At 47.0% G+C, this 23,684-nt stretch overlaps 1 protein-coding gene across 1 annotated transcript in view; it reads left to right on the top strand.

Annotated features, from left to right (window-relative positions):
• The window catches only part of ANXA2 (annexin A2), a 94,072-nt gene that overhangs the window by 58,653 nt on the left and 11,735 nt on the right, over positions 1-23,684 (top strand). The window contains exons 5-8 of the mRNA XM_086955804.1: positions 172-285; positions 15,124-15,214; positions 19,945-20,024; positions 23,053-23,112. Of these exons, the coding sequence (XP_086811930.1) occupies positions 172-285; positions 15,124-15,214; positions 19,945-20,024; positions 23,053-23,112 (345 nt within the window). The remainder of the gene's footprint in view (positions 1-171; positions 286-15,123; positions 15,215-19,944; positions 20,025-23,052; positions 23,113-23,684) is intronic.

The raw sequence follows: 23,684 nt of genomic DNA, 5'->3' as shown, positions 1-23,684 counted from the left end.
TGCAGGGCATGCCTGTTCCTTCCTCAAGTGTGCTCCGGCGATGGTTTGGCGGGTCAAAAAAAACATATCTTGGCCTCAGTCAACCCATACACTTTTGAAATGAAGGGCTGTACAACTTGTACGTTGATTGACGGCAGATCTAAGTTTTTCTCGTTTGTTCTTCTCTGCTAGGACCTAAACTCAGCACTGAAGTCTGCTCTGTCCGGTAATCTGGAGACGGTGATGTTGGGTTTGTTGAAGACACACCCGCAGTACGATGCCAGCGAACTGAAGTCTTCCATGAAGGTGAGCTATGATGTTATGAATGAATATGGGTTGTTTTGGCGTTTGGTTCTTTTCAAGTTCATCATTTAGCTCTCTGTATCTATTTCAAAGACCTCCTCTCCCCCCACAACCCTCCCTCTACCCCACAACCCTCCCTCCACCCCACGACCCGATTCTTCAGCCTCTACCCAATGACTGTCTCTAACACATTCATTACCACATTAACCTCCTCCTTTTTGTATTAAATCCTAAATCGTCCCTTCTCCTTTATGTACAGCAATCTGTTTGCCTCAAACCATTTTTCTGCTCGCATGTGGAGGAGGTTGCCTTTAATAGATCCATTAGAGATTTGGAAACCTTCCAAGGACAGGGAAGGAGGCTTCAGAAGTCTTTTGTCTTCTAGTGGGGAAGGGTTAGGAGTTTGAAGGCTTGACCTATAACCCCGGCCCATTCACCAAAAGTCTCCCCCTCCAATGTCCCTCCATGGATTGAGGGTTTTGAAGCACCACCTGCTTTAGGCTCTGTCCCCCGATGGCTTGCTTCTTCACTCAAGCAGTGAGCATGTTTTATAAACCAAAGGGTCCACATACGTGACGTGTAACTCAAAACTATTTCTGCACATGAAATGCAAACAAACCTTTGTAGAACAACAATCTTTTATCTTTCGTAGTCAAACTGGAAGTAAAAGAGCTCAAAAAAGATTTGAGCCTGGATATGGTGGTCGTTTGCACTCCAGGTCGGACTTGAACACTGAAAATAATAATTGTACATGTTTAACACATAAGAGAAAGGAGATTTGATTGAACCTGGTTATAAAGTGTTGGGAAAGAGCCAGGCGCTTTGAAGGCTGAGGACACCAGTGTAGTTGTACAAAACAAAGTGGTCACAGTGGATGAACCATCAAATCAATCCCATCACCCATAAATAATTATACAGCCATTTTTTTGCAAATTCAAGTGTATTTATATCAGCACTTAAGTCATGTGAATGAACTATACATTTTTGTTAATAGGTACTCCAAGGGGGAAGTTGTGCTCAAGGAAGTGGTCTTGTGAGGGTTTCACGGTATGACACAGGGGTGTTTATAGAATATTAACAATGTGCTGTTAAAAGTAGACCTGTCCAGTCACCCGATTGGCTTGGAAACTTCGAATATACTGTCAAAAAATATAGACACAGTAAAACAATTGCTGTTATCGATGTTACAATTCAAAAAGCAGTACAGGTACAACCTGACAGTCGACGTTTTGACCCATAGACAAACGGAGGTACATTGGGTCTTTAAACTGGGGTCTTCATCAGGCAAAGGGAGCCACCTTAACACCACCACAAAAGTAGGTGGGAGAAAAGCCACATCAGTGGGCCTGTAGGCTTCTATGGCAGAGAGATAACAGGCATTAGCCCAGTCCTTTTAGTAGACTTCGTAGGTGTATGTAAATTAATTCAACCAAGTGTGAGGCATCAATATATTATGTAGAAAAAAGCATCAGTAGCGGAGTTAATCTGAAAACATCTGATAACGCTGACGAATCCTACAGTGTGGCCTGGAGGACACCAGTGTAGGCAGACCTTGAGAATTCACGAGACTGCATTAGTTGCATGCCTATAATCCTTTCCATAATCAGCCATTTTAATAATAACACCTGGCCACTTCATTTTTGTCCTCACATGCAACTTCTTGCCTGTGTCACATTACAATTGAGGTTCATCACTGCTTTCTTACAATGTCCAAACCGCTATGACTCTCATTGTGAAACAGAAGATAGCGATGCACAAACAATTGTGCTGCTCCTGCGTAAATTGATAAAGAAAAGCGAATGCTGGTGTTTGATAAAATTGGGTTTGTATTTCTTGTGCAAAGCAAGTATTTTTGACCAGTTGTTAATTAATGGAGGCAGCCAAGTGGCATTTGCAAGGGCTTTTGGAACTTAACCATTGTTGACCTTCGTTGTGCACTGTGATATCCTGGGACGGAATCCAGTTAATTCTAAATCCGTAGTTATGTCTTTGGAGGCAGTCATTGACCATTCAACACAGCATGCTGCTCTGCTCTCTCTCTCACTCTAGCATCTCTTCACAGTCTCTTTGAGCTTCTCTGCCCAAACACATTGAACTTCTCTGTTCACTCTCCCCTGCTATCTCCGCTACCTTCATCTGAAAGTATCTGCTAAGACCTCCCCAGAAAAGCCTCTGGCATCTTTTCTGTCCAGTCTTTCACCTTCTTGGCTCAATTCCTCCGAGATTTGCTTCACCCTCCCTCCAGCAGTTTGGGTGAGGTCTTCTCGTAATTTTGTATGCCTCCTGCATACTTCCCTCTTTGCTTACTCCCTTCCAGCTTCTTGTCTGCCCACTACTTTCCAGCTTACTTTCCCCCTGCCTCTCAGCATCTCTGCCCAGTGTCTTCCAGAGACTCTCGTTGGTTATTCTCAGACTACCGGCACATTCCTTCCCATATCCTGTAGTCAGAAAGCACATTTTCTCTAGTGAGGTCAATCTTTTACTCTTACCCAATTAGATCTTTCTAGTTGCCCCTGCTGCTCTGTGTAGACTTCCTCTATCGTTTGTCCAGTCCCCTCCTTTTCTCCTAAATCTCCTGTCTCCTCACCGAGTCCTTGACTTTCCTGTTGTGGCTGTGTCTTCTTTGCCTAAAATATTGCCCCTATATCAGCAGAGTTCCCCGTCTTCTCATTACAGCCACCACATTCTCTTCTCAGCCTCATTCTTGCTTTTCCAGTTCCCTTCTTCTCTGTAGAGTTAAAGTCTTCTCTGCCTCCTTCATGTGTTCTCTGCCCATAATCTTTTCTTCTCTGCTTAGCTCCCCCACTTTCTGTGCTAGTCATACCCAGTTCTCTACTCAGCCCCCTCTTCTTTGACCAGCCCCCCATTTCCTCTTCCCAGCCTCCGCTCATCTCTGCCCATGTCCCCCTCCATGGCTGTCTGGGTTTCTCACCTCTGTGAAGTTACCCCAAGCTATCTATCCAGTTCCCCAGCTCCCTTACCCAATCCTCAGACCTCTTGGCTCTACACTCCTTCCCATCTTTTCACTGAGCCCCCAACCATCCCCGGGTCAATAGCAGCTGCTTGTCTTATGGGTAATTGCAACATAACTGAAATGGAGAAACTGTCCTAGTTTGCTTCCTTTTATTTCCTTGTTTTATTTTTGTCACATTGAATCATAAGCTTGTGACCAGGCCACACTTGAGACAATGTTTTCTTGTTTCTAGACTAGGCTAGGAATGTTCTGCTGGCAACAAGTTAAGCCAATTCTGAGGTCAAGTGCGTACACGATTTACTAAACTAGGGCTCTGCCCAACTGGAAAGTTTTACTGCTTGCAACTTTGTGTATTTTTCTTCAAAAAGTTTGCTCGCTTTACTTGGTAAAAAACTAACTATGTTTACAAATTTAAAAAAAAATAAAAATGAATAAATGCCCCTTTTCAGTGCAGCTGTATCTTGTAGCTGTCCTGTAACTCTTTTCTTGCAACACCTAGATCCTTTGCCTTTCCCCTACTGAAAGCCCCAGGGTGGGACTTCAGGGAGAAATGAACCGACAGGAGATGATTTGGCTGAGCTGTAGGCATTGTGTGTACATGCTGCTCCTCACATGACAGCAGAGAAACACGGGTCCCTGCAGGCTGTTGTCCCACCCATATTCGGTTGAAGTAATTGGGCAAATTAAAAAATTCCAGCCTCAGGCTAATTCAAAAATTCCAGCCTCAGGCAAATTCTACTTCTTACTTCTTCATGAATACAACGATTATGCTGCTGGTACAGTTCACTCAAAATCCAGCCACGCAGCTCCTTCAATATCCAAAGAGCGGTACTTCCATAGCTCCTTTGATATCTCAGGAGCACTGCTGACATGAATATCTTGAAATATCTAGGATACTTTACACCAGTGGGTACCTTCATGTCTAGTGTGTGCTACTTCCGTAGGTTCCTCAATATCTGGAGCCCAGTGTTACACAGCACACTTAATATCCAGAGCACACTGAACCATCACTCCCTTGACATCCGCAGGACTCTCTTCCATGGCTTCATTAATATACTCATCATCACACTGCTCCAAGGTCCACACCTCCCTTAATATCTGCAGCACCCTGCCCCACGGCTTTCTTAGTTTATGGATCGCCACGGCTTCCTCTGTGTATGGAGCGCACAACTCCACGGCTTCCTCAGTGTATGGAGCGCACAACTCCACGGCTTCCTCTGTGTATGGAGCACACAACTCCACGGCTTCCTAAGTGTATGGAGCGCACAACTCCACGGCTTCCTCTGTGTATGGAGCGCACAACTCCACTGCTTGCTCTGTGTATGGAGCGCACAACTCCACGGCTTCCTCGGTGTATGGAGCGCACAACTCCATGGCTTCCTCAGTGTATGGAGCACACAACTCCACGGCTTCCACTGTGTATGGAGCACACAACTCCACGGCTTCCTCTGTGTATGGAGCACACAACTCCACGGCTTCCTCTGTGTATGGAGCGCACAACTCCACGGCTTCCACTGTGTATGGAGCGCACAACTCCACGGCTTCTTCTGTGTATGGAGCACACAACTCCACGGCTTCCTCTGTGTATGGAGCACACAACTTCACGGCTTCCTCTGTGTATGGAGCGCACAACTCCACGGCTTCCTCTGTGTATGGAGTGCACAACTCCACGGCTTCCTCTGTGTATGGAGCGCACAACTCCACGGCTTCCTCTGTGTATGGAGCGCACAACTCCACGGCTTCCTCTATGTATGGAGCACACAACTTCACGGCTTCCTCTGTGTATGGAGCACACAACTCCACGGCATCCTCTGTGTATGGAGCACACAACTTCACGGCTTCCTCTGTGTATGGAGCACACAACTCCACGGCTTCCTCTGTATATGGAGCACACAAATCCATGGCTTCCTCTGCGTATGGAGCACACAACTCCATGGCTTCCTCTGTGTATTGAGCACACAACTCCATGGCTCCCTCGGTGTATAGCGCACACAACTTCACAGCTTCTTTAGGGAATATATCCAGACCACTTTGTTTACTGCAGCCATGTACCAGTTTATATTAGGCTGATAAATGATAAGCCAGGAGTGGATGCCTGACCTGGTGACATGGAGCAGTGCGGCTGCCCTGTACTATGAAGTCCTACAGACTATGTGCCAGTAGTGACTGGGGTGGAAGTAGTGGAGAAAGGGCTGGGACTTAGTGGAATTCAGTCTCATAGGGCGTAAATAGGATTTTAGTGTTGGACATGTATGTAGTTGGCGCAGTATCTAAGCTGGTTTTGCATGGGGTTGGGGGGTAAAGCCATTTCTTTGACTCCAGAAGACCTTACTGGCATCTTTGGGGGGCTGTGGTGAGAAGGCTAGGTTGAGGTGTCTTTCATTGAGTGCCTTGTTTAGATGGTTAGGGGTGGGACACTCTGGGAGCCCCCTCCTGAGATCGCCTGTTTAAAGAAGGGGCGAGGTGGCAAAGGGACCCCGACACCTGCAACTTCTGTAGGAAGGTATCCTTGAGACACTGTCCCTTTTTAGAAAGTGATTAACTCTTGCAATTTGTTGCAAAAAGACAAACAAATGTATTTCATCAGCATCCTACCCAGCGTTGTAATAGAATTGTGAAATCTGAAAGACAGACACAGAATCTTTCTGGAAGCTGTATGAAATAATACTTGAATTGCAGCAAAAACATTTTGCACAGTGACTGGTGAATAAAAATAACACTGACTGTAAAAAAAACTGTTTTTTCTAATCTGTTGAATTGTGCAAGTGTCACACATGCACACTCTGGTGCATTGTGCAAGTGTTATGCATGCACACTTTAGTGCATTGTGCAAGTGTCGTGCATGCACACTGTAGTGCATTGCGCAAGTGTCACACATGCACACTGTAGTGCATTGCGCAAGTGTCACACATGCACACTTTAGCGCATTGCACAAGTGTCACACATGCACACTTTGGTGCATTGCGCATATTGGTGCATTGTGCAAGTGTTACGTAGGCACACTTTGATGCATAGTGCAAGTGTCACACGTGAACACCTTGGTGCTTTTCTCAAGGTTCACACATGCACACTGTAGTGCATTGCACAAGTGTCACACATGCACACTTTAGCGCATTGCACAAGTGTCACACATGCACACTTTAGCGCATTGCACAAGTGTCACACATGCACACTTTGGTGCATTGCTCATGTGTCATGCATGCACATGTTGGTGCATTGTGCAAGTGTTGCGCATGCACACTTTGATGCATTGCACAAGTGTCAAACATGCACACTTTGGTGCATTGCTCATGTGTCATGCATGCACATGTTGGTGCATTGTGCAAGTGTTGCGCATGCACACTTTGATGCATAGTGCAAGTGTCACACGTGAACACCTTGGTGCTTTGCTCAAGGTTCATACATGCACACTTTGGCGCATTGCGCAAGTGTCATGCATCCACACTTTGGTGCATACGTCTATGGAAGACTGCAGGCCTGGCATAGATTTTTTGAATGGGACCCTAGCACTTTCTCTGCTGTCAGTGTCCCTGATGCAGAACGGCGGCAGGGGACTGTCCAACAGTGCTATAGGAGTGCTTCCACTTTAGCTCCACAAATAATTACAAGAACCAGCTTCCGTAGTTAATTTGTGCCGGTGGTTGCCGGCAGTGGCCACCAGCATTCATTTTCGGGGACAGTTTATTTGTTTATGATCAGCCTTTGACCTTGAGCAAGAGCGATAGAGGCAGGAAAAGGAGGAAAACAATGGCAAAGGGAGAAACGGTGGTGAAAAAGAACCTGCAGGCGTGAGATAAGGAGACAGGAAGTGTAGAATGGTAGACGGAAGCATTGTGATGTGGAATCACAGCTCAGTACTTAAAAGAAAAGAAAAAAAATGAAGTATTGGGCAGGGATATATATCATTATAATTCGTTAAAGGGTGAACAAAGCGAACAAAGGTGGTTGCAGTTAATATTTAACCTTATCTACTTCGTAAACCGCATTGCAAAAGAAACTTCATATTTGAAATACCGCGCAGTTAATAATACATGGTAAACTCTACCTGGACTGGCAAGATAAAAATTGTTGCATTTCCAAACACATTGTTTATAGCTATAGTTGTGGTAATGCTAACAGCGCCCTCTAGCGCCAGCTGCTCCATGTGCAGTAAGTTGCCAAGTGCCAGAAGTGCTGTGCTTTCTCCTCTACTATCACCAGCCAGGCAGTATTTTTTGTTTTTATTTAAATTCTGTTGCAGCTAGCAATGACAAACATTCACAAATGAAGGCGCCTCCTTGTGCTAAAAAATAAACTACCTGAGAGAGAATATTCTCTGCTTTTCAGGAGCCTGCTGTACTTTGGTTGTTTGGGGGAAAATAAGAAGAGGGATTATGTGACACGGCAGGTACTTAGGGACTTATTTAAGAGAGCCCTGTTCACTTTTGCATCACGTAAAGTGTTACATGCGTGGCGTAGGGCTCTCATAAAGATTTATGAAGCCACATAGGCCACCCTGCCTTGCTTTGAGTGGCCTCATGTATCAGGAGTAAGGTGGCGCAGCGCAAATCATTGCATCACCATACTCTGCGCCCGGGAGGTGTTCCATAGGCGTTGCAGTGGGTTTTCCCATGGAATTTGACGCTGCCCCAGATTTACAAAGGGATGTAAACCTCCTTAGATGAGGCGTAACGAGGAGAAATATGTTAATTTTTCCTAATGTTTTCCTCTTTCCATGTGTGCTGCATTCTTCAGCACACATAGAAAGCATCTCTTAGGATTGTTTTTGTGCAGGAAGATTCATCTGGTTAGAGGCGGCAGACCCGAGAGCAGAGGACGGCCCGGGACCAGGGTTCGATTCCCGACGCGGCAGGTTTCTGGACCAGGGTCAGTGGACTCGATAATTCTCTCGCCTCGGTGCCCACTCTGATCAGCGATCACACTCGGCAACTCTGGGCACTAGCTTGCCTCATCTTCACCAACGGCCCCACCAGACCGCCGGGGATGCCTGGTCTCACCCTGGAGATACCCATTAAGGGACCATCTCTCAGGGAAGCCAGGAAGGGTTTCGCAGCGGTCGAAGCGCGGAGGTACCCCTTCGGGAGTGATTCCAGCGCTATATAAGCACACAATTAATTAATTAATTAATCTTCCTGCACAAAAACAATCTTACCTGCAACAGAGGTACCATTGTGTAAGGGTGCCCGCATTAGCGCTTAGCTGCCAAAATGGCATCCGTGCAGGCAGAAAGGACAGGAATCCACTGTAATGCTTAAATATGGTGGATTCCTGCCCTTTCCCTTTGGCGTAGGGCAGCGCAGCAAGGCGCCTTGCTGCGCTGCCCTCCGCCACAATGCCATAAATGAGGCACTCAGTTTGAACCCGTAGTTGGAGGTGAGATTTGGCGGAAAATCATTTTTGTGGACTGGCACTTATATTCCCTCATCAGAGTTTGACTCGGAGCAAAAAAACGAAAAACATGCAAGGGGAAAAGAAAAAGGAAGAAAGAAAAAAACAGTGACATGGGGGAAAGAAGGGATGAAAAAGAACCTGCAAGAGTGAGATAAAAGGTTTGGGGGTGTCTGAGGTGGATGAAATTGGAATGAGGTGGAAACAAAACTACGCAGCTTTGGTGCCCGAGACGTGATAGTGCTGGCCACGGGTGTAGGTGGTTCTTCATTATAAACCAGTGAGGGTCGATGACCCCAGAGAGTGGGGCCTTGCTACCATCAGCCGGGAAACGTCCACTGCTTGGACGATTTCGCCCTCTATAAGAATATATTAATTTCTATTAACACCTTTGCCGTGGGGCTAATTCCCCCGCGGCGCTGGGGGGGAAGAAGGCGCGCGCAGCGCCATGGTGCTCGTGATGAGCTTGGCTCGTGCGCTGCTCGGTGGCGCTGTGCTCATGACGAGCTGAGTTCGTCATGGCCACGCCCGTTTCTTAGAACGCTCAGCCCCGCGGGGGAATTAGCCCCATGTGTGAGCGTTGCACGTTTCATGACGAGCACAGCTCGTCATGAGCACACGGCCACCGTGCCTCATGATGAGCTGAGCTCGCCATAAGCACGGAAGGGGTTAATACGTTAAATGTGACCCAAGATAGGAGCGGAATTTAGCACGTTCTGCAGTAAGTTAGCGCCATCTGCTGCACTTTCATAGGCACTGACATTCAAGTGTTCTCGTTTCCCTCGCCTTGGAGTAAAATGGATACTTTCACTATATGTGAATAGAGTAGCCTTTTCGTGCTATTTTCAAGAAAAAAATCCCCAAATTCGCAATGTACAACTTAAATTAGAGCTTACATTCTCTAATTAATTAGACATTCCTTTACTCTCTGTTGGTAACTATGTGGAGGCAGCATGTATTGGTTCATTCCCCGTCCGTTCTATATTGTTAGACATGTGTCGTCTGTTTCCTTGCACTAGAGACAGTCCCAGCACGCAGTTTAAAGCGGTGAAATGTCAGCAGCCCTTGTTATCAAAATATCTTCCGAACAGTCGGCATCGAACCTCAAGGACAACACAGGTTTGAACGCTGAACTTCCAACCAACACTTTAAAAAGCACAGAACTGCCCCAGCACAAACAATGGGCAGACATTCAGCTCAAAACATTTCCACGAGTTACCATATTATTTATGAGAGTGCCCCGGGAAATATAGAACTTTTTGGGTCTCAAGACATGAACCTGAATTAAACATTTGCTGTGCCCCCCACAAGTACCCTAATAATGCTTACAATCAATATATACACATCCCCCGATCTCAGACACAAGCTCTGCATCATCTAACTCTTGCTTACGAGATGAAACAACCTGTTCTTTCTTAAAATATAAACTGAGATGGTTCCGCTTCTGACTTTAAATGTATTCGCCTCTACTAAATGCTACAGTTATCACCTTCCTCAGCATGTGAGGTCCTTCTCACGCACAGGTGTACCCGTGTCCACTCGATGCCTTAGGGGGCCAAATCCAATTATCTGGCAACCATATAGACCACACTTGTGAGTTTTGCACTTTTCGCGATGGTCACAGTGCCATATGTCCATACTTGCCAACCCTATGGATGTATGCCATAGGCTGCCGCTGTGTAAGCAGGACTGTCTCCTATGGATCTACACCTCACAAGCTTCCACTTTTTTTCAGCTACAAAAACGAATACAAAAGAAGATTGAGTCCTGGGGAGGCAGCCATGCTTGAGACTCAGGAACACTAACAGCCAATCAGTTACTTTTGATTGATAACACAACCTATCATTGGCCGTGAGGGTGGGGCCTATCAGGCGATCAGGGACCCTGTAACTGTGAGGGGGCTCCTAATAACACTGCCAGCTATTGTTACATCCTGAATGAGCACCCCACCAGCTAAAGTGCAAAGACAGAAACTTCTGGAACCAATCATACGTTTCTTTTAACTCACCCAAGTGGTCAAGGAAAAGCATGTAGGTGAGAAGTTATAAAAATCATGACTGTCTCTGGTGAGTTCCCCATGACGCAGTTGCGTGTCGTTTTCATCATCTCCCATCCACACTTTATTTGAAATGATTCCCACATCTCTGTAGTAAAACAAAAATATACGCGTGCCTCATATTTTGAATTAAGTTTACAGGATTTATTCTCCAAGGTAAACTTAAACTTTTGCGTAAGTTTACTATTTTTTGGGGGTATTCACAAACCTAGAGCTTAATTTTACAGAGTAATTTTACATCTGTGAAGACTCCCCAGCTGTGGAGGAGAACTCCGCACATAAATGCACATATCGAGATGGGACAGGCCTATCTTTTTATCTGCGGGGTCTCCGCCACAAGTGCAGTTTCCACAGTCGTAAAATTACTATTGGTAAAATGTAACTCGTTGTTTGTGACCGTAAATAATAGTAAACATACACAAAAGTGGTAATTTTAATTTTGTGAATCACTCCATCGGTGTACCACAGGCCTATGATCTTCTGAATTACAAGGGACCTTGTGTCAAGGCTACACAATAGGAACATTGACTAACTGAACTGTCTTGCTTGTTTTGGTTGTTTTTTCCAATTTGACATGGGTTACCTGAGGTCATTGTGATGTCAAATGTGATACGACTGCATTTCTGTGATGTAATCACTATACCTATTAACATTTTTTGAAACCTGAAAAATCCTACTGCATTTTGGTCACATAAATTGGCACGCATGCACATACCACACTTGAGGGTCTGGGGGATCCATCTTTATAATGACCTCGTTGACTCACTAGTCTGTTCTCTATCTCTATCTACGTCTAGTCTGTGACGCATGTTCGATATTTGGATCCTGGTGAGCCTGGCCAAGTCACAGCTGACCCAGGCCTAGTTAAACATCAGAGAGGCAGAGAGAGCAGGAGCAGGCAGACAATGATTATCAGAGCATTTGACACAAGCTGTGCGGGCAGGTAGGCCACGAATATCAGAGTATTCCACACAACAAACCCAGGTAGAATACCAATATCATAGCAACAGACCCAGCAAGAGCAGAGGGGTTGTGTGTATCATACTATTCAAAGCAGCCGCAGCCACTCCATTGGGGCGGAGGGACCATGCCCCCTCACCTTTTGCTCCTCAAGAACGGTGTCTGTCAGACTCAGCAAAGGTCAGCCTGACAGACACTCATCATATGCAGGTCAGCAGCTAGGAGCTACACATGCACTAAATGTGCAGGCTCCTGGCTGCCTGAGCTAAACTTTGCTGGGCTGAGGATGTCACAGCTCCTTTAGGCGGGATCTCCTGAGCTCAGCAGAGATCCATGAGCCTTCCCCTCGGTGGCGAGGCATAGCATCACTCATTTCCTTACACCTGGGTGCTTCAGTTTTAAGCCCTGACATGCCCAGGGCTGAGTGTCAATCAGCGACACTTCATCACAGAGTGGGGTGGGGTCAACAGTCTTACCAACTCCATCCCAATCTGTGAAGAGATTGGGACTGCTGCTATCCCTCCAATGAGAAAAAGGCAGCAGTACCAACCCTCCTTGGTACTCCGAGGCTTGACACTGCTGCCTTCCCTCATTGGCTGACCTAAGGTCAACCAATGAGGGAAGGCAGCAGTCCCAACTCTCCTGGGACCTCCGAGGCAGAGCTGCAGGTTAGTGTAACTTAAAAAAAATAATAATATTGGTGTGCATGTTTAAATATTTCCTAATGAGAGTTGTGAATGGATGTGTTTGTATGCACGTGTGTGAATGCATGGGTGTGAGTGAGTGTGTTTGTGTGTGCACCCCTCCCTGCTAAAAGTACCATATGCCACAGATTTAAAGTAGAAGGTGCAGGCAGGGATCGAGTAAGAATTTAGCCCATACAAAAAACACAGACTGGCTATGAAACATGGAGGGGCTACAAAGCAGGAGCAGTACACCTCTCTGCAACAGAGGAGTGTGCACAGAAGGAGCTAGGATATTAAGGTCTAACAATATTCCCTACTCAATACTCCGTACCCACACCCCAGGCAAGATATGAGTATCATAGCCACCCACATAGCAGTATTGCCAGGTCTATCAAGCCATGGATCAGGCTAAGGGTGGCAAGGCACTGAAATCAGAGCAACTCACACTGCAGGCAGGTCACTCGTACCACAGCAGGCTACACTGCTAAAGAAGGAAGAGGTCACTCATATCAGACCATTCCCACCCACAGGAGCAGGCACAATGCCTACATTGCCTAAAATGCAGGACACTGTTGCAGCCATGGAGGTTTAGTCAAGCTAGCAGTCCACATGTTGGTACTCATGTCAGCATGAATGCTTCCTCGACATGTCAAATCCAGAATCGTGGCGAGGTTCAAACTTCTCCCCTGCTCATAGTTAGGCAAGTACAGGTACCATGTCTGGTTCTACAGTGGACCTCAGAAGGTCACCATCTGCTGTTGGCCCAGAGGTGGGGGATTCTGGCAGCACATATAAATCACCCGAGATATGTCACGAGCCCCAAATCCAGATGGAGGGATCACAACTGTTAGTTACACTTCCCGCGAGTGGAGCTGCGCGGCTTAAAATGGCACCATTGATGAACGAGTGCAGAGAGGTGGCCTCAGGACACCGATGGGATGCAAGCTGCGCCCTTCACTCTGACTGCAAGTCACATGCTTTTCTAGCAGCTGGTGAGGACGATGGCAATAGGAGTTTTGTCGCTGTTATTTCTGTGCGCCTCTTTCTCAATGTGATTCTCATTTAACAATTAGTTTATTTTGTTGCAATGAATGCATCTTTTTCTACAGGCAAACATACAAATCTAGTGCATGGTCCACTATGGATCAGGTAGGTGAATTTACCAAACAAATTTCACTCAAAAAGCAGAAACAGAAAACTCAAATCATAAAACATAATCTAGAATTGTGCCATAGTGCTTTCCACAGAACCTCAGGTTTAGAAGAAAAGTAAACATGATCATGGCATTAAGCTTTAGGTAAAATCTGGGGTTAGTATGGCCTCGGCAAGGATTAGAATAGTATAGACCACTCAAGATGGCAGCACTTTACATACTCTAAGGGACTGATTTAGAGGATACTGGTCACGCTGAATCTGATGATTCGCTGCAGACGTGGTAAATTTACCGCTGTCGGACTCTAAATCCATCAGGGTGGAATTACCACCACAGTCTTAGAAAACAGTGGCTGAACTATTTAAGCCCGGGCTTTTCAAGTGCGGGTCAGCATTGATAGGGGTCACAGTGTGGTCTTAGTGGGGTCACCGTTGGAGTTCGGTATCCTAGTCTATGCTAATGTGTGAACATAGTGTAATCCTCAGTGCGTTTATATACAGGGATTTTTAGGGTTTTGATCTTTTTAGTGGAAGGGAGCAATGTGGTGAATAACTGAGAGTCACTATTCTGTGAGGCAACGGGCATTCTCTCTTCTGGTGAAGTTAGTGCACTTCAAGATTTCCCGTCCAATTTCTCTCCAAGGTTATCCTAGTGTCATAAAGCGGTGATTCCGCGCATTGAAAAATCTGTCCTAGCACTGCAATAGTTAATAAACTGTCTATCAACCTCAGTCTCTTTTTTATTTCACTGTGCAGCTCAGTGGAGGGAAACATCCAGGCTGAGTGTGTCATTTCCATGGCCGTGACATTTGGAAAACACATACACCCACACACACACGTACTATCAACACTAAAGGTACTGGACCGCTGTGCACATACACTCTAGTCGCGCGCACACACATTCCATTGTCATAGCAGATACAGACACTGTGCCTTGGTAACACACATGTGCACATACACACATTCACACAAACACACTGTCCATTGCCAGAAGATAAATACAAATAAATGCTTTGTGATCGTGTGCCCTATGCCTGTACATGCACACACACACACACACTATCCATTTTCAGAAGAAACTCACGCCTACACGCTCTGTGCCCTGTCACTGGACAAACACACGTGCACAAACACACACACACACACACACACACACACATAAGCACACACGCTCAGTGTCTCTCTATGCTCAGTTGGTGATGCCATGCACCGAATATATCCCTTCACAGGAGACACATGGGCACCCAGAACCTTTCAGTGGAGACCCCCCTCTCTCCTCTTCCGCTCTCTCTCTCGTTTTACTACATTTCCGAGGTCCTCATCATAAAATCTAACTCATGAAGGAGCCAGGCTTCGGAAGAGGCCCGGACAGCATCTTTCAGACCAGACTATTCTCTGGTCCGCAGTGTTGTTCCCGTTGGTGCTTCTAGCCTCGCTGGGTGGCTGCTTTGTCATTCTAAGGCAGCCTGTGATATGTGCAGGTGTGACAGAGAATCCCTGCTCCTGGCTCGCAAGGGGGCTGCAGTGCCCCTGAAGTTCTAATTGTTGTTCTGCATGTTGTACTGTTGACCATGTACTGCAGATCCAATGTAAAGTGTTATACAATACTTTTTTGTTTTTTTCAGGGCTTGGGGACGGACGAAGATACCCTCATAGAAATCATCTGCTCGCGGACAAACCCAGAGCTGCATTCAATCCAGGCAGCCTACAAGGAAAGTAAGTGGTCCAGTGGCGCAAATGATGGCTGAGCATCCGGGCATCTGATGCATCAATCAATCAATCAATCAATCATAACACTTTTAGAGTGCACTACACACCCGTGAGCGTCTCAAGGCGCTGGGGGGGTGGAGGGGGGGGGGGAGGGGGGGGTCCTGCTAGTAATCGAAGAGCCAGGTCTTGAGAAGTCTCCTGAAGACCAGTAGGTCCTGGGTCTGACGTAGGTTGGTGGGGAGGGTGTTCCAGGTCTTGGCGATGAGGTGGGAGAATGATCTGCCACCGGTGGTCGCTTTTCGGATGCGGGGGACTGTGGCGAGGGCGAGTGGGGTGTAGAAGTTGAGTCGAGTGTTGAGGTATGCTGTGGAGAGCTTTGTGTGCGTGAATGAGGAGCTTGAAGGTTATCCTCTTGTTGACGGGGAGCCAGTGCAGGTCTCTCAGGTGTGGTGTGATGTGACTGCGGTGGGGGATGTCGAGGATCAGACGCGCTGACGCGTTCTGGATGCGTTGCAATCACCTTAGGAGCTTGGCCGACATTCCTGCTTAGAGGGCGTTTCCATAGTCCAGCCTGCTGGTGATGAGGACCTGGGTGACTGTTCTTCTTGTCTCGTTAGGGATCCACTTGAAGATCCTGCGGAGTATTCGGAGGGTGTTGAAGCAGGATGAGGAGACGGCGTTGACCTGTTTTGCCATGGAGAGGGTGGAGTCGAGGATGACCCCTAGGTTGCGTGTGTGGTCGGTGGGTGTTGGGGCTGTTCCTAGGGTTGCAGGCCACCAGGAGTCATCCCAGGCTGAGGGGGTGGAGCCGAGGATGAGGACCTCCGTCTTGCCCGAGTTCAGCTTCAGTCGGCTGTTCCTCATCCATTTGGCTACGGCCTTACTTCCTTCGTGGAGGTTGGTCTTGGCCTGTGTGAGGGTCTTTGGTGAGGGATATGATCAGCTGGGTGTCGTTGGCGTAGGAGATGATGTTGAGGTTGTGCTGTCGGGCGACGTGGGCGCGGGGTGCCATGTAGATGTTGAACAGCGTCGGACTGAGGGAAGCGCCCTGGGGTACTCCGCAGATGATTTTGGTGGCCGTGGAGCGGAAGGGGGGGAGGCGGAGAGGAAGGATGTTGTACAGTCCAGGGCCTTCCCTTGGATCCCGGCTTCGCGTAGGCATGTGCGTAGTGTGTGGTGGCAGACCGTGTCGAAGGTGGCTGACAGGTCAAGGAAGATGAGGGCTGCTGTTTCTTATTTGTCAAGCAGGGTCATGATGTCGTCCGTGGCGGCGATGAGGGCGGTCTCGGTGATGTGGTTGCAGCGGAACCCGGACTGGGATGGGTCCAGGATGTGGTTGTCCTCGAGGAAGCGAGTCAGTTGTTTATTGACGATTTTCTCTGTGACCTTAGCCGTGAATGGGAGTAGGGAGATGGTTCGGAAGTTGTTGAGGACCTTGGGGTCCGCCTTGGGTTTCTTGAGTAAGGTGTTGATCTCGGCATGCTTCCAGCTTTCTGGGAAAGTTGCTATCTCAAAGGAGGTGTTGATTGTTTTCCGAAGATGGGGTGCGATGGCTGTGCTGGGGGCATGGGTCCAATGGTGATCCGGAGTGGATGGTGTTCATGGTCTCGCTGGTTTCCTCCTCATTGACGTTGGTCCAGGAGAGCAGGCGTTTGGTGCACGTGGTGGTCGTGGGGGCGGTGGTTGTCGGGGGATCGTGGCGTTGAAGCTGTCATGGATGTCAATGATTTTGCGGTGGAAGAAGGTGGCCAGTGAATCGCACAGGTCTTGCGATGGTGGAATGTCGTTGGTGTTGGAGCTGGGGTTGGAGAGTTCCTTCACGATGTTGAAGAGCTCTTGGCTGTTGTGTGCGTTGTTATTCAGGCAGTTTTGTAGGAGGCCCTCTTGGCGGTTCTGATGAGTTGATGGTGTCTGCGGTTGGCATTCTTGTGGGCTGCGTAGTTGTCCAGTCTTCGTTCGCGGAGCCAGTTCTTCTCCAGTTTTCGGCAGGTTTGTTTGGAGGCCTGGAGGTCTTCAATGAGACAGGTGGCTTTCTTGCTGGTGTGGTTGTTGGAGGGTGTCTTGAGCGGGGCTAGGGTGTTGGCGCAGTCGTCAATCCACTGTCTAAGGTCGTGGGCGGCGGTGTTTAGGGTGGCGGAGTCAGCAGGTGGGTTCTGGGTGAGGGTGCTGGTTAGCTGGTCTTCTGTGATCTTGCTCCAGCAGCGTCGGGCATTTGTTGGGTGCGGTGGTGTGTGGTGGGTTTCTTGAAGGGGAAGTGGATGCAGTGGTGGTCAGTCCAGTGCGGTTTAGTGGTGTGGCTGAAGGTGACGTGGGGGCTTGTGGTGAAGATGGGGTCCAGCATGTGGCCGGTGGCGTGGGTTGGTGTTGTCACGAGCTGTCTTAAGTCTGAGGTTGGCGAGGTTGTCGATCAGTGTGGTGGAGTTGGTGTCATTGTTGTTCTCTAGGTGGAAGTTCAGGTCCCGAGAAGGATGTAGTCTGGAGGCGAGGGCATGTATGCTGATGAAGTCGGCGATAGAGTCGTTGAACTGTGGTCAGGGTCCGGGGGGTCTGTAGACAAGGGTTCATCTGAGGGTGATGTTGGGGTCGGTGTGGATCTGAAAGTGTATGTGTTCGGCGGTGCTGAGGGTGTCGTCGGTGTTGGTCGAGACTCTGAGGGTGTTTCTGTGGACTATGGCGATTCCTCCTCCGATGCTGTTGGAACGGTCCCTGCAGGTGATCTTGTAGTATTCCGGGATGGCGATGTCGGGGGCTGAGGTGGGGTTCAGCCAGGTCTCCGTCAGGAAGGCGACATCTGGGGAGGTAGAGTGGAGAAGGTCCCAGAGTTCGATGGCGTGTTTGCGGGCGGAGCGGGTGTTGAGGACGAGGCATCTGAGGTGGTTGGATTCTTTTGTTTGAGGTTTGGTTGGCTGGATGCTGGTGAAGCTGCAGTTCCGGCAGGAGAAGGGTCCGTGGGTGCTTTTCATGGAGGCCCGGAAGCAGGTGTGTTTTCGTCTGGGGTTGAGTGGGTGGAGGGTGCTGGCAACGTAGCGGAGTCGGGCGTCATGCATCCCTTTTGATGGGATTCTGTTTTGTGTGTCTCCACTTTTAGTCTTTCCAGCGAAAGTGCATAGCAAAAACTCTGTGTGTGTGTGTTATGGACACTCTGTAGCAGACTATTGCTACACTTTATCGAAGAGTTTATCTGTATCTGTACACAAGCAGCTGTGTATGCAAGTATTCTTTTCGAAATCTTGTCTTTTTATTCTTCTAAATTATCATAAGCAAAAGCCCAGAATGCCCTGAGGCAAGGGAAAACCACTCTAAAATATGCAAGATAACCATACACACGTTTTGCCCTGTTTAACTCCTGCCACTCTGATGTAGCCTGTTGGCTTTGGAAGAACAGTAAAACTCTGCAGTACAAGTCAAAGTCCCATCTGGCTGTCACTGAGCACTGGTGTTGTGCACTGTTCCTCTGGCAAAGGCACTGAGTTGGTCATAGTTAAGTGGCTGCAATTAAAGATTTCAGTCGATATCTCCTAAACTAACTACCAATATTGCCGCTATGTCCTAACACATTTTCACATAAGCACAAAAGTGGGAAACCCCTTCATACATCAGTCCCATTATGAGTTAACCACCATGAAATGGGGAATAACTGCTTTTTTCAAGCAGAAATATGCAAAGAATTCTAAGTATTTTTGGCACAAATGTTCACATTTACCACCTGCTTTGAGCAAGTGGTTCTTGTGAGCGGCATCCCATTTGCCTTAGCAGAGGGCCAAGCGGAGACTGGGGACTGGCACACGGCTGCACTTGCAGCCAAATCCCAGAGCAATTTTATTCGCTGATAAAATTGGATCTTGTGTTCCTGTCCTAGGAAAATTCAGGAGCTGGAACACCTGTCACTTATAATTGAAAAGAGTGGTACTTACTCAGGAAACCCCTCTGCTCAACTCCTAATCAGCCCTTGAATGTCCAGAATGGTGGCTCACCTAGAACAAGCATCTCACAGCAACCATCACTATTTACTTGCACTTCAGACATGCTGTTCCTGGAAGTAAACCTCAGCAACCCCGTCAGCTGTTTCATGTGTAATGAATGCGATTTCCAAGAGGTTAAGCACACGGTTTCTTCTCTGAAACGAGGTTGTGTCAGCCTCACTGTCACACCATACCTTGCCTCCTCGAGTGACCCATCCATATTAAACTCAGTGGCGTCATTCAGAGGGGGGTCTTATGAGCTGAGGACAGCAAATCATTTCATAGGAGTTACGACCTATTGTCTAAAGCAGATACCACTCAAGGTGGATATTTAACCAAAAAGCTGACCTGCAAGTGGTATCTTATGTTTAGTAAAAGCCAGGTATTGAGGCTTACTGGACTAATGCATCCACTGAAGGGGCTTGTGTTCGACCTCATGGTCACAGATTCAAATCCCGACAGGCCAACTCTGCCTTTCATCCTTCTGAGGTCGATAAAATGAAGACCATTGAGTTGGGTAACAATAAACATCTGTTATTCGTGCCAGGATACCCTTCTGTGTGAACGTGTGCTTGACAAATACACATGTTATATTTTGTACCTTTTCTGTTCACTCTACGAACATTCTATAACCTTTCCAACATCCAGGGGATTGTGTGTTTCCTGCGCTTGTTGTGGGGCAATTGAAGGTTAGAAGGACCAGTAATGCTGAATATTATTTACCAGGCCTGACCTTAATGCTCAACTTTAATGCAACTGTGTTGTTGTTTCTAGTGTTCAAGACAGATTTAGAAAAGGACATCACCTCCGACACATCTGGGGACTTCCGGAAATTGATGATTGCTTTGGCAAAGGTAAGACTGTAGTGAGTCCGCAGTGATGGTAATGTCACTTTATCTTTTAAGATCTTTGTGGCACCGGCTACCTTCCCCGCTGTGTTTTTATCACCTGGGAGCACCTTACCTTGCCCACAAGCTACCATGACAGTGGAATAGCTCAGTCCAAATGGAGAAAATGGCAGTGGCGGCCAAAACTAACAAAGGGTGGTGGATGGGTGTGCGGGGGAGCATGTGGCGGGAGACGGTGTGGGGGGGGAAGGACACTGGCTAATAATGATGAAAAAAAGTACCTGGCGCCGCGGGCCGAAGACCGCGTCACGCCTCTCCTGCTGACCTCTTCCCAGGGCCCAGCAGCCCCCGAGACAGACTCCCAGCCAATCCCTGTGCTGCAGAACAGCACAGGGATTAGCCTGAACGCGCATGAAAGACTCTCCACTCAGGCCTGAGAGTCTGTGGGGTTTCTCCAGCCCGGCTGATCAATGCAGCTGGGCTGGAGATTATCGAAGTGCCCATGTGTGTTTTGGTCAGCCTGAGACAGCTGCTCAAACACACAAGAGCACTTAGGGAGTGCACACACACTCCTGCTCCGCACACCTATACCCTGCCCCTCCATGCTCAAGCCCAGCCAGAGCCGGCAAACGAAAAATTAAACAATGCTAGACCTTCGTTTTAATTTTTCCTTTGCTAGCTCTGCGCCAGGCAGTGAGGCGGCACTCCTCCGCCATTGCGGTGGAGCCGCCACTGGGAAATGAAGCAGAGAAGATTGGGATGGTGAGAGGAACCAAGGGCCCCAAACTCACTGCTGTTCAGTAAAAGATGCCAGAGATCCCTGGGTCCTGCTGCCACTACAGCCTCTTTACTACTGATCACTACTTCGTACAATACGAGCAGAGTGAGACGTGTAACAAGAAAAAGACTTGATTCAGCCAGTATGTGGGGCGCTAACACCTGAAACTTTAGGAATACTCATATTATACCAATGCCCAATGCTGAGCAAACGTTTAAGGGAAGCATTGTTTGAATCGTGTGTAGTAGTAGATCACATGCTCTGTACTCTGCTGCCATCAAGCGTTCGGTTGAGAATATTGCAGGCTTGATGTGTGTGAAAGAGGGATCAGTCAATCTCCCTCGAGTGTTACTTTTTACACGGCCCTTTCACTTGGGAGTTTTTTTTGATCTGGTGGGTGCCCTAGTGTTACAAGGTTTGAAGGCTTTGCTAGCATTGTTTAGATACATCGACAAAATACAGCAATGTCGTCTACTCAACAGAATGCTGGAAATTATGGGATGCCAGGGGCAACGTGGTCTACAAGCTTCAAGTTAAAACTGCATTATACAAAATACTTAGCAGCATCCATTGTCTCTCACAGGTTCTCGACTTGATTCGTTGTGAAAGTGAAGAGCTTCAATTACCTGACATTAAAGAAGAAAAACAAGCATTTTCAATGCAATAGGGCTCGCATTTGCAAGTGCTTAATCTACTGGCATTGTAAAAGACAATGCCTTTTATTCATGTGTTTTTCAAAGCAACACATATATAAAAGGCGTTGTTAGTTTTAATTCCAATAGCTCTTTGTCTTGCAAATGTGAGACCACTTTATTGGTGGCCACACCCCTTTCTTTACACTCTGCTCTCTGTGTTAAGGTATCAGTGAGCTGCGTCTAAAGAAAGGGGTGCAGTCGACATTAAAGTGAAAGTGCATATGGGGTGCTTTCGCCCTATGCAAAAAATAATAATAATAAGGAAGCTTCTGTAGCACGGCTGCTAAAGTGTAAGCAGCCCACGCTGTTAAATAAATAAATAAATAATCTTGGCTGCTAAAGTGAAAGTGGCCTGCACTGTAAATTAAATAATCAAATAAGCTCAGCTGCTAAAGTCAAAGCAGACTACAGCATAAATTAAATAATTAAATAAACGCTGCTGCTATAGTTAAGGTGACTGCGCTGTAATTTAAATAAATACATTACTATTAATATAAAAGCATGGGGTGTGCTGCGATTTTGTGGGTGAAATAGGGGAAGATCATTAAAGAAAATAGTGCTCACCGACTACATACTGCAGACCGTGGAACAACACAAATAAAAAGTCCAATGGTTATGAAAGGTTACAAATAAAGACAAGGCGGTACTAAGGAGGGACTGACTATTACGCCTATTCACAAATGAAAAGCAATGATTTTGCAAGGACAGTAACAGGAGCCAATTGAAAAGATGGGTGGGAAATGGGCAGAGCTTCTATGCCTAACCTCAATACAGCATGCCTGGCAGAACCGCTCAAGCGCTGCCCCGGTTCGACCTAAAAAGAACAAGGTTTTTTATTGGATATGACTAACTGCATTGCAGATATAGAAAAGTTTGTCTTAGCCTCAAATAAACTGACATAAAACAAAAAGAGACTGTAGTTAAAATGGGATTGTCAACCTATTTTAAATATGCCAGAGGCTACCTTCTTAAGTTCCGATTACCCAATTAATATTGATGGCCAAGGGAGTCTTCTGTGCTTTAAGCCTTTTGGAACTCCATGAGCTAAAATGTAATCCCACATTTAGTGCCACAAAAGTGACCACGGATGGGAAGAGATTACCTTCACTGATTTGTTTGCCATTTGTTGGTGACCTCAGGGTAATTGCGAAAAGAAACCTAGATAGAGGGGTGAGCATGCGCCCCATCATACAAAGGGCTAATTGATAAGGATGATAGTGTAGTCTCCACTCCTAAATGGCAGGCTTTGAAGTCAGAGTCCTACAAGACGGTTCATTCCTCAAAGACCTCAGTTTTAAAAAGGATCCTGGTCACCCTTGAATTTCTATCCCCAATATCGCTTTTTGTTGAGAAATGTAGAATCTTGTATAATACGAGCATCAAGAACTCTTCTGGAAGTATCTACTTGTGAGAATAGAGCTGAGGCTCAACTAACCCCAAAGGCTGAGCACTCTTTTAAAAAGGTAGTGTTACGCAAGCCAGCAGGTGTGAGAGCTCAAGCGGCCATGATCATTTGCCTCAGATTATCATTCATAGGTAACTGTTTCTTCATTTCCTTCAGGGTAAAAGGCCCGAGGAGAACTCTGTGGTCGATTATGAGAAGATTGATCATGACGCCAGGGTAAGCAATCTTCCAATTGTAAATCAATTTATTGTGTAAAAATGTGTGTATTGATGCACTGTCTGAGTATGCACGGGGAGGAAGAAATGCCTTTTCTAGTCTTATCACTGACTTTCTTCTATAGCAGCCTTTTCATCTGCAAAGGGTTTTCTAGACATTCCTTGGACATTGTGCTGTGCCTCGTTATCGACTGTCCTGTTCACTTCTTTCAAGCTTGCATTTATATGTCCAAGATTTACTGCCTACAGTGAAACCCTTGCAGTTCTGAATTTCAACCCCACTTGTGTAGATCTGAGTCTTCCAAAAGTGCTTCTCTGGCTGCATGTCTACCATCTGTTCCTTCTTTCCTCCATTTTATATTCTGCTGGCTTGCCAGCGATTACTAAGGGCCTGATTTAGATTTCGGCGGACGGGTTACTCCTCACAACGGTGTTGGATACTTTTGTGAGGGAAGCTCATAAGCTTTGTAAGCTGAGGTCAGCGCTCCAGATACAACTAGCTGCCATATTTGAATCTGAAAGTGATTGAGGTTCTCAGATGAATATAGTGAAGGGCATCAAAGTGCGACTGAA

Source organism: Lissotriton vulgaris, chromosome 2_1 (genome assembly GCF_964263255.1).
Source record: "Lissotriton vulgaris chromosome 2_1, aLisVul1.2, whole genome shotgun sequence".
NCBI classification, from domain to species: Eukaryota; Metazoa; Chordata; class Amphibia; order Caudata; family Salamandridae; genus Lissotriton; species Lissotriton vulgaris.
The sequence above is the reverse complement of the archived record's forward strand: the minus strand, read 5'-3'. Positions and strand labels throughout refer to the sequence as shown.